At 34.2% G+C, this 12,751-nt stretch overlaps 2 protein-coding genes and 1 long non-coding RNA gene across 12 annotated transcripts in view; 1 reads left to right on the top strand and 2 right to left on the bottom strand.

Annotated features, from left to right (window-relative positions):
- The window catches only part of LOC109533197 (guanylate kinase), a 17,921-nt gene extending 17,074 nt beyond the window's left edge, over positions 1 to 847 (bottom strand). The window contains exon 1 of one of the 2 annotated variants that reach the window (XM_019898455.2): positions 672 to 847. In XM_019898455.2, coding sequence (XP_019754014.2) covers positions 672 to 777 — 106 coding nt within the window. In that variant the 5' untranslated portion in view covers positions 778 to 847. The remainder of the gene's footprint in view (positions 1 to 671) is intronic. The other variant, XM_019898456.2, reaches the window with a different exon arrangement.
- Positions 847 to 12,751, top strand: LOC109533194 (mitogen-activated protein kinase kinase kinase kinase 5). Of its 9 annotated transcripts, XM_019898444.2 has the most exons (22): positions 847 to 1,089; positions 1,156 to 1,213; positions 1,275 to 1,430; positions 3,619 to 3,851; positions 3,915 to 4,096; positions 4,152 to 4,233; positions 4,295 to 4,402; positions 4,457 to 4,577; positions 4,689 to 4,836; positions 5,063 to 5,113; positions 5,504 to 5,542; positions 5,742 to 5,780; positions 6,724 to 6,929; positions 6,981 to 7,147; positions 7,276 to 7,483; positions 8,260 to 8,528; positions 8,586 to 8,730; positions 8,832 to 8,915; positions 9,305 to 9,529; positions 9,590 to 9,716; positions 10,030 to 10,138; positions 10,655 to 12,751. In XM_019898444.2, the coding sequence occupies exons 1-21, from the start codon at positions 985 to 987 to the stop codon at positions 10,127 to 10,129; spliced, it is 2,853 nt and encodes a 950-aa protein (XP_019754003.1). In that variant the 5' UTR covers positions 847 to 984; the 3' UTR covers positions 10,130 to 10,138; positions 10,655 to 12,751. The 9 variants fall into 9 exon arrangements, with proteins under 9 accessions (XP_019754003.1, XP_019754005.1, XP_019754004.1 ...); XM_019898446.2 differs by lacking the exon at positions 5,063 to 5,113; XM_019898445.2 differs by lacking the exon at positions 5,742 to 5,780.
- Positions 1,102 to 1,634, bottom strand: LOC125505312. The gene is made up of 2 exons (XR_007282071.1): positions 1,416 to 1,634; positions 1,102 to 1,360 (listed from the first exon to the last, which is right to left on the bottom strand). It is a non-coding gene; the product is annotated as an uncharacterized LOC125505312 (long non-coding RNA).

Below are 12,751 nucleotides of genomic sequence, written 5' to 3'. Positions count from 1 at the left end.
TCTTATGAGAAGATAGTCATTTTCAGTCAGTGTATAACATCTTCAAAAATCGCATTTCCCGAAGAAACTAATTAGTTAGAAAAATGATTGACTATTCACAATTTAAGACTGTTTTGAACTTAAAACGCATTGAACCATAAACTAGCTAATTATCTACTTTTTGTTGTTTTCATGTTTCAATGTTTTCGTTTTAGTTTAAACCGCTTAAAAGCAGCAAAACCATGAGTTTAACGAGTTTCATTCATTCTCGTCGATTCTGAAACCATACCGTTAACATTCAAATCCTTAAACATTTTGTAATTGAATTGAAAATTTCGCAAATTTCAATCAAAAACTACTAAAGAAAGTCGCCAGTAAAGGGATTATCTGTAAGGTGTGCATATTGATAAATTGGAGTGCAAGCGCCTGATAAACTAGGAAATTATCGAGCCGGATTGAGACGCACTACAACCAGCCGGGAAAACCAATAAATGGGTTTTGCACATATTTTCATATCAAAGAATAGTTTCAGGAAATGCTCAGTCCTTACTGTTCAAATTGCTCATTATCACTTGGCCCATATTTCGTTAAATCAATATAAATAGAATGTTGGGGTTTAGAACCTTTTGTCCATACCAAATACCCGACCATGAGTACCTGGTCTTCTTATGATAACAATAATGCCAACTTACCTGTTCTCAAAGCAGTCCTGAAGTGAAAATGATCTAATTGATTCGGACAAAAGCTTGAAACTTTATAAAAGAGCCAGTTGCGTTTCAGAACGTGCAAACTGCTCATATTAAAACAATAATGATTGAGCCATTTTCAATAATGTCAAAGTACAACAGGGAAATTTCGTGTTTTGTTGGTCGTCCTGAACCTAACCAAAAAGGCACAAATTATGTCCGCTGACAAGGCGTTCACTGTCAAATTCAAGTAAACAGATATTTTATTTTATTTTCGCTTTGCAGCAGGTACAATGTAAACGATATTTTGTTATATAAAATGGCTCAAGGAGTTTTGAGTTCAGATATCTCCAGGAGAAATCCCCAGGACGATTACGAGCTGATCCAAAGAATTGGGAGTGGAACTTATGGGGACGTTTATAAGGTCTGCAGCAAAGCAATTTACATCTCAATTTATTATTAATTTATTACATTCTAATTATTGTTTCAGGCCAAAAGATTATCCACAAATGACCTGGCTGCAATTAAGGTTATTAAATTGGAAGCTGGTAAGTTGTAAACCATCAACGTGAGGGTCAAATTTTGTGCAATTATTACATCTCTTTGTAGGAGATGACTTTGGAATCATACAGCAGGAAATACTTATGATGAAGGATTGTAGACACCCCAATATAATTGCATACTATGGAAGTTACCTGAGAAGAGATAAACTATGGATATGTATGGAATATTGCGGTGGAGGATCCTTACAAGATATTTATCACAGTAAGTGCTTTTTTGCCATACGGTTAAAATTTTGCTTTATGTCTTGTATGCACTCTATTCGAATTGATATAAGAACTAAATATCCCGTCTATATATTTTTAGAGGTTTTATTACTACGACATTGGTGTGTCACAAAATGATTTGTTCACTAAAGGTAAACTGAAAAGCTAAAAACTAATAACGTTTCTCGTTTATCAAAGTTTAGTAATCGTTGCTCTAATTTAAGAAATAAGAAATAGAATTGCATGAATATCGCACGATTTGTAACTTAAGTTGTTGTTGATAATTAAATACCAGTGAAAATTACAGCAAGTTTTGGTCAACACGTTTGTATTCGCGTAATTTTGCTTAATTTCCTAGCTTAATAGATCTATTAAAAGAACATTGTCGAATTTTCAACAGCCTTGCTTTTTGAGAAGTTAACTTTAAGGCTTTAAAACCTTTGCATAATCAAGTTTCAGTTCAGAGGTTGAATATGGGAACAAGTGGTGAATACATTTTCTCTGGCTGACAACTTAATACTAATAATTTCACTTTTTTTATTATCTATTTAAATTAGACGAACGAAATATTGCATAATTCATTTGGTACCCAAAAATGTCTGCATTTTATTAGAAACACCCTGATGGTTTGTTGCTCACTCTCTTTTTTACATATTCTGAGAGCAAGTTTTGTATTTTCTACCTACTTCTATATTATTATTTGAATAGTGATACTGCCGATTGATCGTGACGCTTTCCAGTGTTCAAAGTTCAAGTTTCTTAACAGTTTGGTCAAGATTACCATTCCACTTTCATTATTATTATTAATATTATTATTATTATTATTATTATTATTATTATTAGTTGTAGTAGTAAAAGTATAGCTTTTAACCTCTAGCGCTTACTTATAGCAGCATTATAAAACTGCCATATCCGCGAAGGATTCTGAATACATTTTGGTACATACAGATTTGGTGCTCTGCAAGGACCTCTTTTTGAGGCGACCATAGTTTTAAACCATTATTTCTACGAAACGGTTGAAAACATCGGATCAATCGTAATGAGCTTTTTGAAAGCGCACTTTCACTCAAAACTATCTTTCACCAATTCATTTTTATCAGAAATTTTTAATCTAAATATTTCGAAGTGAAACTGTATAACTTTCGGGATCCTCGAACTTTAAAACACCTATCTCAGAAACGGTTCGAAAAATCCAATCAGTTGTCAGGATATATTGGATAGCCTGTTTTATTCTCATTGCCCTACTTAGGATTTATCAGAAATTCCTTAGATAGAAGATATAGAAGCAAAATTAGTAAAATCAATAAAAAATAATATTTGGGGTATTTTAATGAGATAACGCGACATGAGCTTTGCTCTGGCAATCTGTTATTAATTTTCAACTTTACCTGTGCGATTTATATAGTTTTTCTGTGGTTAAACTTCAGGTTTAACTTGTCTAGATTTGTATATATTTTGGCGGTTTTTTGCTTAACTTGAATACTAGAACTTTCTCCGTTCTGCATCATGCGTCTTCCTCATATGCAGTCGGTCTTATTACAGAAATATATTTTTTAATTAAATTAATTTTTTTGAGAACTGAAAAGCGAAGGTGAGATTAACGGAAACATGAGACAAGTTTAAAACTTAATCAAGCAATCTACTTAAAAAAAAATCGCAGAGGAAACCTTTGTATTTGACAAGCTTAACTTCTTATATTTAGATATTGATTTCTAGCTTATTATTTCGGGGTTTTGCTAAAAGTAAGCGGCATTTTTCTGACGTCTTTTAGCTAAAGCGTTTTCTTATAATGGAAGTGAATCGTACAGCTAGAAATCGATTCAATACATTGTAAAGAATTAACTTTAGACTCATTTGCTTAATGTGGAATAATTCCCAAAATGTTTTATAACACGGAATCAACACAACATAGATCGGAATCTAGGCACTTGCAGAACAAGGAGATTTCTCTAAAATTGGTTGCCCTAAAACCTCTTACTTACTGAGTTGCTGTATTATAAGAATTTCCGAATTAATCAGGCCATCAGGTCTACTAGAGTTATAAATAATTCGCAGAGTTCGATGAATTTTTCACCAACTGTATCCGAGTTAAAATTAATCCTTCGTTTCCCAGAAGATTAAAAATGAGCTGTCTCTCTATAGTTGGCCTTTTGCCGTAAATAAATTATTAAAGAATCTCTTTATAGTTACGGGACCTCTCGCCGAGTACCAAATTGCTTACATGTGCCGGGAAACATTATTGGGCTTGTCTTATTTGCATGGAATGGGAAAAATGCATAGGGACATTAAGGGAGCCAATATATTGCTAACGGAGAGCGGAGACGTAAAACTAGCGGACTTTGGAGTGTCTGCTCAGATCACTGCGACGATAAATAAGAGAAAATCTTTCATTGGTACCCCTTATTGGATGGCGCCCGAGGTAGTACCAAGTGTAAACGGCGGTTTTTTTGGTCTAATTGACTTGGATTTCTTCTTTCGATAGGTGGCTGCTGTTGAGAGAAAAGGCGGATACAATCAGTTGTGCGATATTTGGGCCATAGGAATCACGGCAATTGAGTTAGCAGAATTGCAACCGCCAATGTTTGACTTGCATCCAATGAGGGCGTTATTTCTAATGTCGAAAAGCGGTTTTAAACCACCAACTCTTAAGGATAAGGAAAAATGGTAAGAACACATAATCAGGTACAATGGAATATGTGCATGTTGTAACGATTTTAAGGAGTCCGACGTTTCACAACTTTGTCAAAGTAGCCTTAACGAAAAATCCGAAAAAACGACCTACTGCAGAAAAGTTGCTTCAGGTATGGCATGATAAAAGGCAGAAGGATTTCCGCAACTGTATCTGATAATCTTTACTTTCAGCATGCGTTTTTTCAAGGAGATATGAGTAGAAGACTGGCCATAGAATTATTGCAGAAAGTGAACAATCCTTCTCATATGTTTGCAGATGCAGAACCCGATGAAGATGGGGTATTTTCAGTTGAGACTTTCAATTTCCAAATAGTTCACAATTTTTATATTTAGGCTGTGCCGAATGTGCCCCAGCGAATCGCATCCCGACTGACTTCAAGACCAAAGCAATCCAATTCACAGATTGTAGATGTGAACAGTATCGATGAAGCGAATAATACTCTTCCCCGATTCGGTACGTGTGTCATTAAATATGAGCTTCTATATGTCTCTATAAAATCTTCTATATGAGCTATTTTGGATTGATTGTGTTTGTTGTTGTTTAAGAAATTTTGATAATTTTCAGAGGAAAGTAGTGAGGTAGTTGAGGACCAAAATGCTCCGTGGAATTTAACAGATATAATGAATAACGTTACCAGCGTTCATAATTGTGTGGAACATCAAAACAAAAAATGGGGTATTGGGACTGCCTTCGACTCGCTTAGCCGTGAAAAGTAAGTGATACATGGCTTGTATTTATTTTGAATGGATATCATTAAATAGATTTTTACAGCAAATTTATCGCTAGAAAAATGACGTAGAAGTCCCGCATTTTGGATAATAACTGTGAAATTTTCAATGTATAGTTATTTTATCGTTAAATTGCTTAATTGATTTAGAACATGTTTTATATAGTTATTTTTTCCCTTGTAATACTAAATATACTGTTTTGTGCCGTAGTACTGAAAGAAAAACTTTAACCGGGTCGCAAATTTTGAGAATGTCTCTGAGGTTAGATGTTTTGGTTGAGTGTGCAGTTTGCAGTTATGTTGCAATTTTAAATTCCAGTTTTTATCATTTGCTCATTTGGCTTGGCATTAACATATAATATTGCTTAAACGTGTTTTTAGTGCGCGTTATTTACCACCAATATACTAATTTCATTAATGATTTTCTAAAGAAATAACACTTCGTGGATTCTCAGCATCAATAGTCTATGTATAATGTTCATAAACCATTTATCCCCTAAAATACACTGGGTAATTGCTGTACTTTTCTACCAAGTTTGTTTTTTAATAGGTTTTTAAATTAACAGCATTATGAACTAATCGGGTTTCTTTTCTGAATACATTTAGTATAAACTTTATTGTTATTATTTTAAATCAATATTATGTTATTTAGGAGTCTCTTGCAGTACATAGATGAGGAATTAATGATGAGGTAATTCTCTCTTTAATCCGAAACTAATATGCTTTTCCTAACTCACACACACATAATGGCTTATTTTTTTGTTTTTACTTAATACACAACACCTTTCTTCTAACGCTTCATTAACAGTTTTATAGGGGATTGGGATTTTGCGTAGTGTGGCATTTTTGGTCGCATTTGAGTGATGCATATTGTTTTTACATCCTTTTAGGGGCACCTTCAAATATGGACACACGGACTACGAACAACAGTAAGTTTTAGTAAACGGGAGTTAGTTATATCCAGACCCACCATTTGTTAACAGTAAAACAATCCATAAGTATGGGGAATGTGAGAAGTTTGTGCTCGTTTTCTACGTTTTACATTCGGATTAAAGTTTTAAAAAATTACATTCTGCAGATGGTGGGATCAAGTTTTTTATGAGTTTAGATTAGTTATAGATAGAGTGAATTTAGGAATGTTGCAATTTTAATTTACAGTACCATTGAATAACTAAGGAGTCTGTCTAGTAAAAGATGTTTTAGATTTTTTCCAGTATTTTCCTAATTTTTATTAAAATAACGTTTTACACATAGGTGCACAAACTGTAATTTATCAATCAATTTCGCCTTGAAGGCAGGCCATGTCCCATTAGTACCATAGTTTTTGTAATCCAATTTAAGAAAAACCTTGGTTATTGCTTTTGTGGATGTGTTGTTTTAATGTAGGCGAGTTTCGAATGCCAGTCCCATTTCAGCATCAGTCTAGATCGACCTTTGCCCAATCAAACGTAAACAATGTGGAATTATTCTTTTAACGATTTTAATTCGTTCTGATTACATTGGGAGTAATCTTTTTCTCGCGATCATCGCCGTGATTATTTTTAGCTGAAACTTCCGTTTCCTCCGTTACACATTTAAAGTAGTGAGTATTGTTTGAAACCTGAAAAGGTGTGAGCTTAAATATTTTGGCTGCAGCTGAAATCCTAACGGATTTGTTGATTTAGTGCAACTAACGATGTGGAAGTCAAGCTGACGAAGTGCTGGACTTTTAATTCACCTTGTCGCAAAATAATTAACTTTAACAAATCAATTTATTTGAAACAAAGATTGGATCGGTTTTAGGGTGAATCAAAAGTGGGAAATCTAGTCACTTTCAAATCGAATGGCTTGATCATTAGCCGCTGAAAACGTGCATTTTTGTCCTTGTTTTAGAGCTACATTGCCAGTAAAAGACTCCGAAACAAAATGTGATATTCATGCAGTGACTAGTCCGGTGGACGACTTGGCTTTGAATGGTTCACCTCGAAGACATTCTTCTGTGGATGAAATCTTCGGATTAGTCAATTCCATGAACATCAATGGCCAGCGCCAAAGATCACTTAGCGATAGTTCTAGAGCGGAAAGGGCCAGTAATAACGGTGAGACCAATTCAATCGTAAAAATGTTGGATACATTTGAGTTTTCGGTAGGTTCGGATTCCAAACAGAGTCTTAATCACGATTCGAGTGCGCCAGATTTAGTGGCTTGTCCTCCGGTGCCCCCAAGAAAGCATCGAAGAAGACACACGCCCCCACGGCCACCGAGTAATGGACTCCCGCCAACCCCCAAAGTGCATATGGGCGCATGTTTTTCAAAGGTACGATTCAATATTGTAAACTTGATTAACAAAAGTCTGCGGCAATTGAATTGTTGCAGTTGCAACGATTAGAGTTGCATAAAAGATTAGTTTAATATTTTAGGTACAAGTAATTCTCTTTGCTGTAGGTTTTTAATGGTTGTCCTTTGCGAATTCATTGCACGGCTTCATGGATTAATCCGGACACTAGGGATCAGCATATACTGATTGGTGCCGAAGAGGGAATTTACAATCTGAATTTAAACGAACTACATGAAACGTGTATAGATCAGTTGTATAATCGGCGCACAGTGTGGATGTACGTGATCAAGGATGTGCTCATGACGCTCTCGGGAAGTAAGTAGCTCAATTTTTGGTAAGTGTTTTCGAATAAACGCCAGCAAAATACTTATTAACTATTATTTCGTGGCTTTACAAAAGTCTTGTAAGTTTGCATTTAAAAGTCACGTTGTTGCTCGGTAAAATGCAGTCTTATTGAACACGTTTTCATGCGTCGGAGCACTATTTTCTAAATCTATCAGTTAAAGACAGGTTTAATTCCTTTTTAATTTGTTTAATCTTTTTTGTAAAGTAACAGAACATGAGCCAAAAGTAATTCTTGAGCGTGAGACACACCGTTCTAACAAAGGTCCGTTTTCTAAAACCTACTTTGATGGTAGATACACTCAAATAATAGTTTTCGATAGAATTGCGAAATAATTATTAGGAAAAGATGTACGCTGATATGGAGGAATGGTTGTACCCTAAGGGAAGAAGCAGGAAGGTTGTTTGCCTTTAAAACGAATGTAGCAAATTTGTTCACTTATTGTTTTAAATGCTATGAGAGATTCCACAGGAAGGTTTTCTAATTGTCACAACGATGTTTTTTTACGAGAAGGGGTTGTTGGGGGACCGGCATTCCTGACCTACTAAGTTCACTCAATTCCCTCCACTGGCAAATTTGTTATTTGCCATTTGAAATATTCCAGTTATTCCAGGTATTTGCTGGCGGATATTTCGATTGAACTGTTTTACATGTTTACCTTATTGTTGGATATGCGAGCTAAAAGTGTTTTGTTTTCAATGTGATCTTAATATTTCCATCATTTTATCTACGTATTAATTATTTCCAGGCAAATCGCCGCAATTATACAGGCACGATCTCATCGCATTACAAAGTAAGCAATCGCACAGGTTCAGCCTTCACATGAACCGGATACCTGAAAAGCTAGTCCCTAGAAAGTTCGCTTTGACTACCCGAGTGCCTGACACGAGAGGCACTTTGAAGTGTTGCGTAGCCAGAAATTCTTACAACGGCTACAAGTATCTTTGCGGTGCTACTGCTACTGGGATTTACTTGATGCAGTGGTATGATCCGTTGAACAAGTTTATGCTCTTAAAGGTACGAAAACTGGGCAATTGGCTTTGTTTATTTTAATAATTGCAGTCATTTTTCCAGCATGTTGAATCCGTATTGCCAAATCCGCTCAATGTTTTTGAGATGATCATCACTCCGGAGCTTGAGTATCCAACGGTGTGCGTTTCCATTAAACAAGCATACCAACCCAATCGGTTTAAGCTGGACTTAATCAATTTGAATTCGGGTAAGTGCACTTTACATTCTATAAGTTTCCGAATTAAATCATCGCATAAAATCGGTGTAAGTGATTATTCAAAAAAAAATAGACAAGAATATTCGATGTAGTTCTAGGTAAATGCTATGCGACTGGAATATCGAATTGCACTCTTGATGCCCCAAAATGGTGCGGCTATATGAAAAACCCGTTCTGTATGTATATGTTTGCGCTTCCGTGCATTCACTAATATCAGCTTCGATTTTCTTGGCAAACGCTGAAATAACAACGATAACTTTGTGTTGAAATTATCGAAACGCTTCGGTTTTATACACGTTTAGGGAAATTGGTAACCAATCGAGCGAAATGAAAACACAAAGCCGCATTATTGTTCATTTAGAGTAGTTGTAGGATGAAATCTTTAGGTTTGCACTGGTGGAATTTGATATGTTTATAAAACTATTGCGTTCCTCAAAACACCTGTATTATATTGAACACTTTTGCTTTTCAGACAACAATATTTTTAAATGCTTTCGACTTTTTTCTTCCTTTTAGCGCAATAAATATACGTTTTTCCCACTCAGTTGATGAAACTTTTTTATAGGGGCCAGTTGGTTCCATTCGGACGAACTTCAAGACATGGACGGGACAGCAACGGTGATACCCAGAAGGGAAAATTTAAATATAGTCAACGTAACCCAGCTGGACAAGGACGTGATTCTGGTCTGTTACGATAATATTATTAGATTGGTAACGCCTCAGGGGAAAATCAAAGTTAGCAAGAAACAAATATCGGAGCTCAGCTTCGATTTTATAATCGAGAGCATATGTAAGTACTGAAATTATTCACTTAGTTGATAAATATAAAATATGTTACTGTGTGTTTCAGTGTGTCTTCCCGATAGTGTTCTCGCATTCCACAAGCATGGAGTGCAGGGCCGCTCGTTGCGAAATGGCGAAATTACACAAGAAATTTGCGATGCTTCTAGGACTTACAAATTATTGGGCTCGGATAAGTAAGTAGTGCAAAATGATGCTATGAAGCATCTAATTTTATAGTTTAGGGATTCTTGTTTTTTCCTATTTTTTATTTCCCGAGCCATAAAGAAAAAGTACACAAAAGACAAAATTGCATGCTACTGTGGATATATTCCAGTAGTTATCAACCAAACTATGTTTTCATTTTCTTCATACCAAAGGAACATTGTCTATAATTGATTACTTTTCAAATAAGCCCCATTAGCTCACATTCACGAATTGCGTCAACTTTAATTACCCGATATGAAAAATATATTAACTAATTCTGTATGTTTTCATCGTATTTTTCAGGGTGGTGATGTTGGAAAGCAACTTACTAAGAACGGGAACATTGACTAATGAGGAAGGTCACGATTTATACATTTTGGCTGGACACGAAGCTAGTTACTAAAATAATCATGTAAGTTTGGTTTTCGACAAAATAATGCTCATTCTCACTTTGGTTCTGCACATTTTACAACATCAAGTTGTTTTTTAATATCGTTCGGAAAATTTTATATTTTAAAGACTGGATCTTTTTTATTTCTACAGATTTTAATGTTGATTTTTAATCAGGTTGATGCACTAGTAATTTATTCACAATTTTGTATATGTACAGGCTCAAATACTTATGAAGCTGTTTAACTTAACTGGGGTCTTAGAGCTATCAAAAGGAAGCATAAAACTGCAATACTGATTGCCTTCAAGGTTAACAACTGCTCGTGATTTGGGAAAACCAAATATTTTGCATATTCCCACATTTGCATGAAACGGTTCATGCACAAATGAAATCAAATTTGAATAATAATCCATGAATGTAGTTGTTACTAAACAATTAAAGTTTACTAATTTCTTACAATTAGAATGTAATTATGCTACCTACACGTTATGTAAATTCAACCATCTAGGAAAAAAATAAGAATTTGTTCTGTTTCAGGTCAGTGCTCACCTTCGCTTCGCTTTAGTCAAAAACTAGGCTAATGAAATTAAAATAACTTCTTAGAATAGAATTTTTCTTAGATCGAAATTAAAGAGTTGAAACTCTAGCGACGGTTTTTAGATGTTTTCGAAAACTATATACATCTCATTACATAAGTACCTTCAGTAAAGACATGTTTAATCTCGACAAGGTGTAAAAAGCATGGTATTTTTAGATACTGAAATTGTAAAGGTTTTACGATATAGAAATTTGATATATTTTCGTGATTGATGACTACTAAATTCTATTTTAAAGGTAGATGAGATATACCTGAAACGTATTTTACAAATAGGCACTAAGGTTGTGCTACCGGGATCACGTGCGTTTTTCGTTATCCTTCTGTTCGAGACTGATCTAAGTTCGTCGTTTCATTGTTTGCTAGTCATATTCGTGTTGTTAGTTCAAAGCTTGATTCCGAAGTTAAGTCAACTAACAACTTTTTGCTCCATGTACTAGAAAGCTTTGATCTAATAAAATCTATTGTTAAGAACTAGAGTTATTTGTGTTTAAAGTTCAAGTACAGGAGCTTTTCCACTTTCTTTCAAAACCTAACTAGATTCTGAAAGTTTAAACGATGTCTAATTAGCAGTGAATTTTGCAGTCCATTTACTGATTACAAAACAAACTAACCCTGTACTTGACCTTTTCTAGTATTTCACAATATCCCAAATCAATTGTCCCATATGTGCATGACATTGTACATAACTACTTAAAAGACGAAAATCTGATATAAACTATTGTCATAAAGCAAAGCTGGTAAAAACATCTCCTCCGTAAATGAACATTGAATCAAAAATACTGGACAATATAGTTATCGTAGTTTATTCAAGATTTTCGTGAATATTGTATATAGTGTGATATGTAGATAATTTAGGTGGTTATTTATCATTTTAAATTATCCATGAGAGATTAGGTGTTAATGTTACGACTAATTAATGAATTAATTTTAAACCAAAAATTTGCAAAAATGACATCGTTGCGTTCCAATATCCATAACAAAAATGTTTTCCTCTAGCAAGCTTCTATTCTGTAATGATCGTATCGCCGAATCAAATTTAACTAGTTTGCATTTTTATCTGTCGAAGTTTTTATAATTGTAACGTTTCTTTATTCCTAAGCTGTCCAGATCGTTCAGAATATGCTGAAAATATAAAAAAAAAACGTTCTTTGAAGCTTTTACGTAATGGTATCAATAATTGTGTCGTGTCCATGAACTTCGGTTCTTTATTTTTAGCGTGAATCTAATCTAATTAATTTAGACATTGTATTGATCATGTTCATGTTATTGCCATTTCTTATATACTCATGTTCAAATGTTTGTTCTCACCGGAACAGAAACATTGCATTTTTTGTACACGTCGAGGAAATTACATTACTTTCTATGTGTTCATATTGATATCGCGATTGTTTTTGGATACAGAGTATTATTGGATATTATCGCACACTTAGTGAGATTCGTAAGCAATGAACGATTTTTATAGTATTTCTCATTATCATCTAATACAACGTGTGCATTGACAAAATATAAAACCATTGCCAGAGCTTTGCAAATTTTGATTTGGAAATCTTTCCATTTTTCTTAAGTAAAATCCTTCATAGCAATTTTTCCATATTTCGTAAGTAAAATGGCATTTTAATCTCTTTCGATTTTCGTGGAAGAGATGTGTGAAATACTCTGAGATCAGCGACAGTACCCGAAGTAGGCAACGTCTTGAAGTTAGAATTTTTTTTTTACTTCAAACCGTTGCTCATCAACGCATTACAATAATCTACAGCACATCCGGCTGTGTTTACTTTTAATTATCTCGTAATATAATTAATTCGTTTCCTATGTAAATACTGTATAATGAAAAGTAACATGTCGAACATACCAAAAATAATATTAATACTTTTAAGTTAGATTACAGGCAGTTTTTTACTAGTAGTACATTAACCCCGCACGTTCATCATTAGTTTTATAAGTATTTATGAGACAAATACAATAATCCGTTCTTGAAACTATCACAGTTATACATGTTATTTTATTTACCAAAATAAAAACATATTTTAATTGTT

Source organism: Dendroctonus ponderosae, unplaced genomic scaffold, assembly GCF_020466585.1.
Source record: "Dendroctonus ponderosae isolate FM_Combo_2020 unplaced genomic scaffold, Dpon_F_20191213v2 Dpon_F_20191213_8, whole genome shotgun sequence".
NCBI lineage: Eukaryota > Metazoa > Arthropoda > Insecta > Coleoptera > Curculionidae > Dendroctonus > Dendroctonus ponderosae.
The sequence above is the reverse complement of the archived record's forward strand: the minus strand, read 5'-3'. Positions and strand labels throughout refer to the sequence as shown.

Bases quoted from the DNA above. Each gene is read 5' to 3' on its own strand.
- LOC109533194 (XM_019898444.2), top strand. From the start codon at position 985: ATGGCTCAAGGAGTTTTGAGTTCAGATATCTCCAGGAGAAATCCCCAG. The intron at 1,214-1,274 runs GTAAGTTGTAAA...ATCTCTTTGTAG, and splicing joins GGTTATTAAATTGGAAGCTG to GAGATGACTTTGGAATCATA. The intron at 3,852-3,914 runs GTAGTACCAAGT...TTCTTTCGATAG, and splicing joins CTTATTGGATGGCGCCCGAG to GTGGCTGCTGTTGAGAGAAA.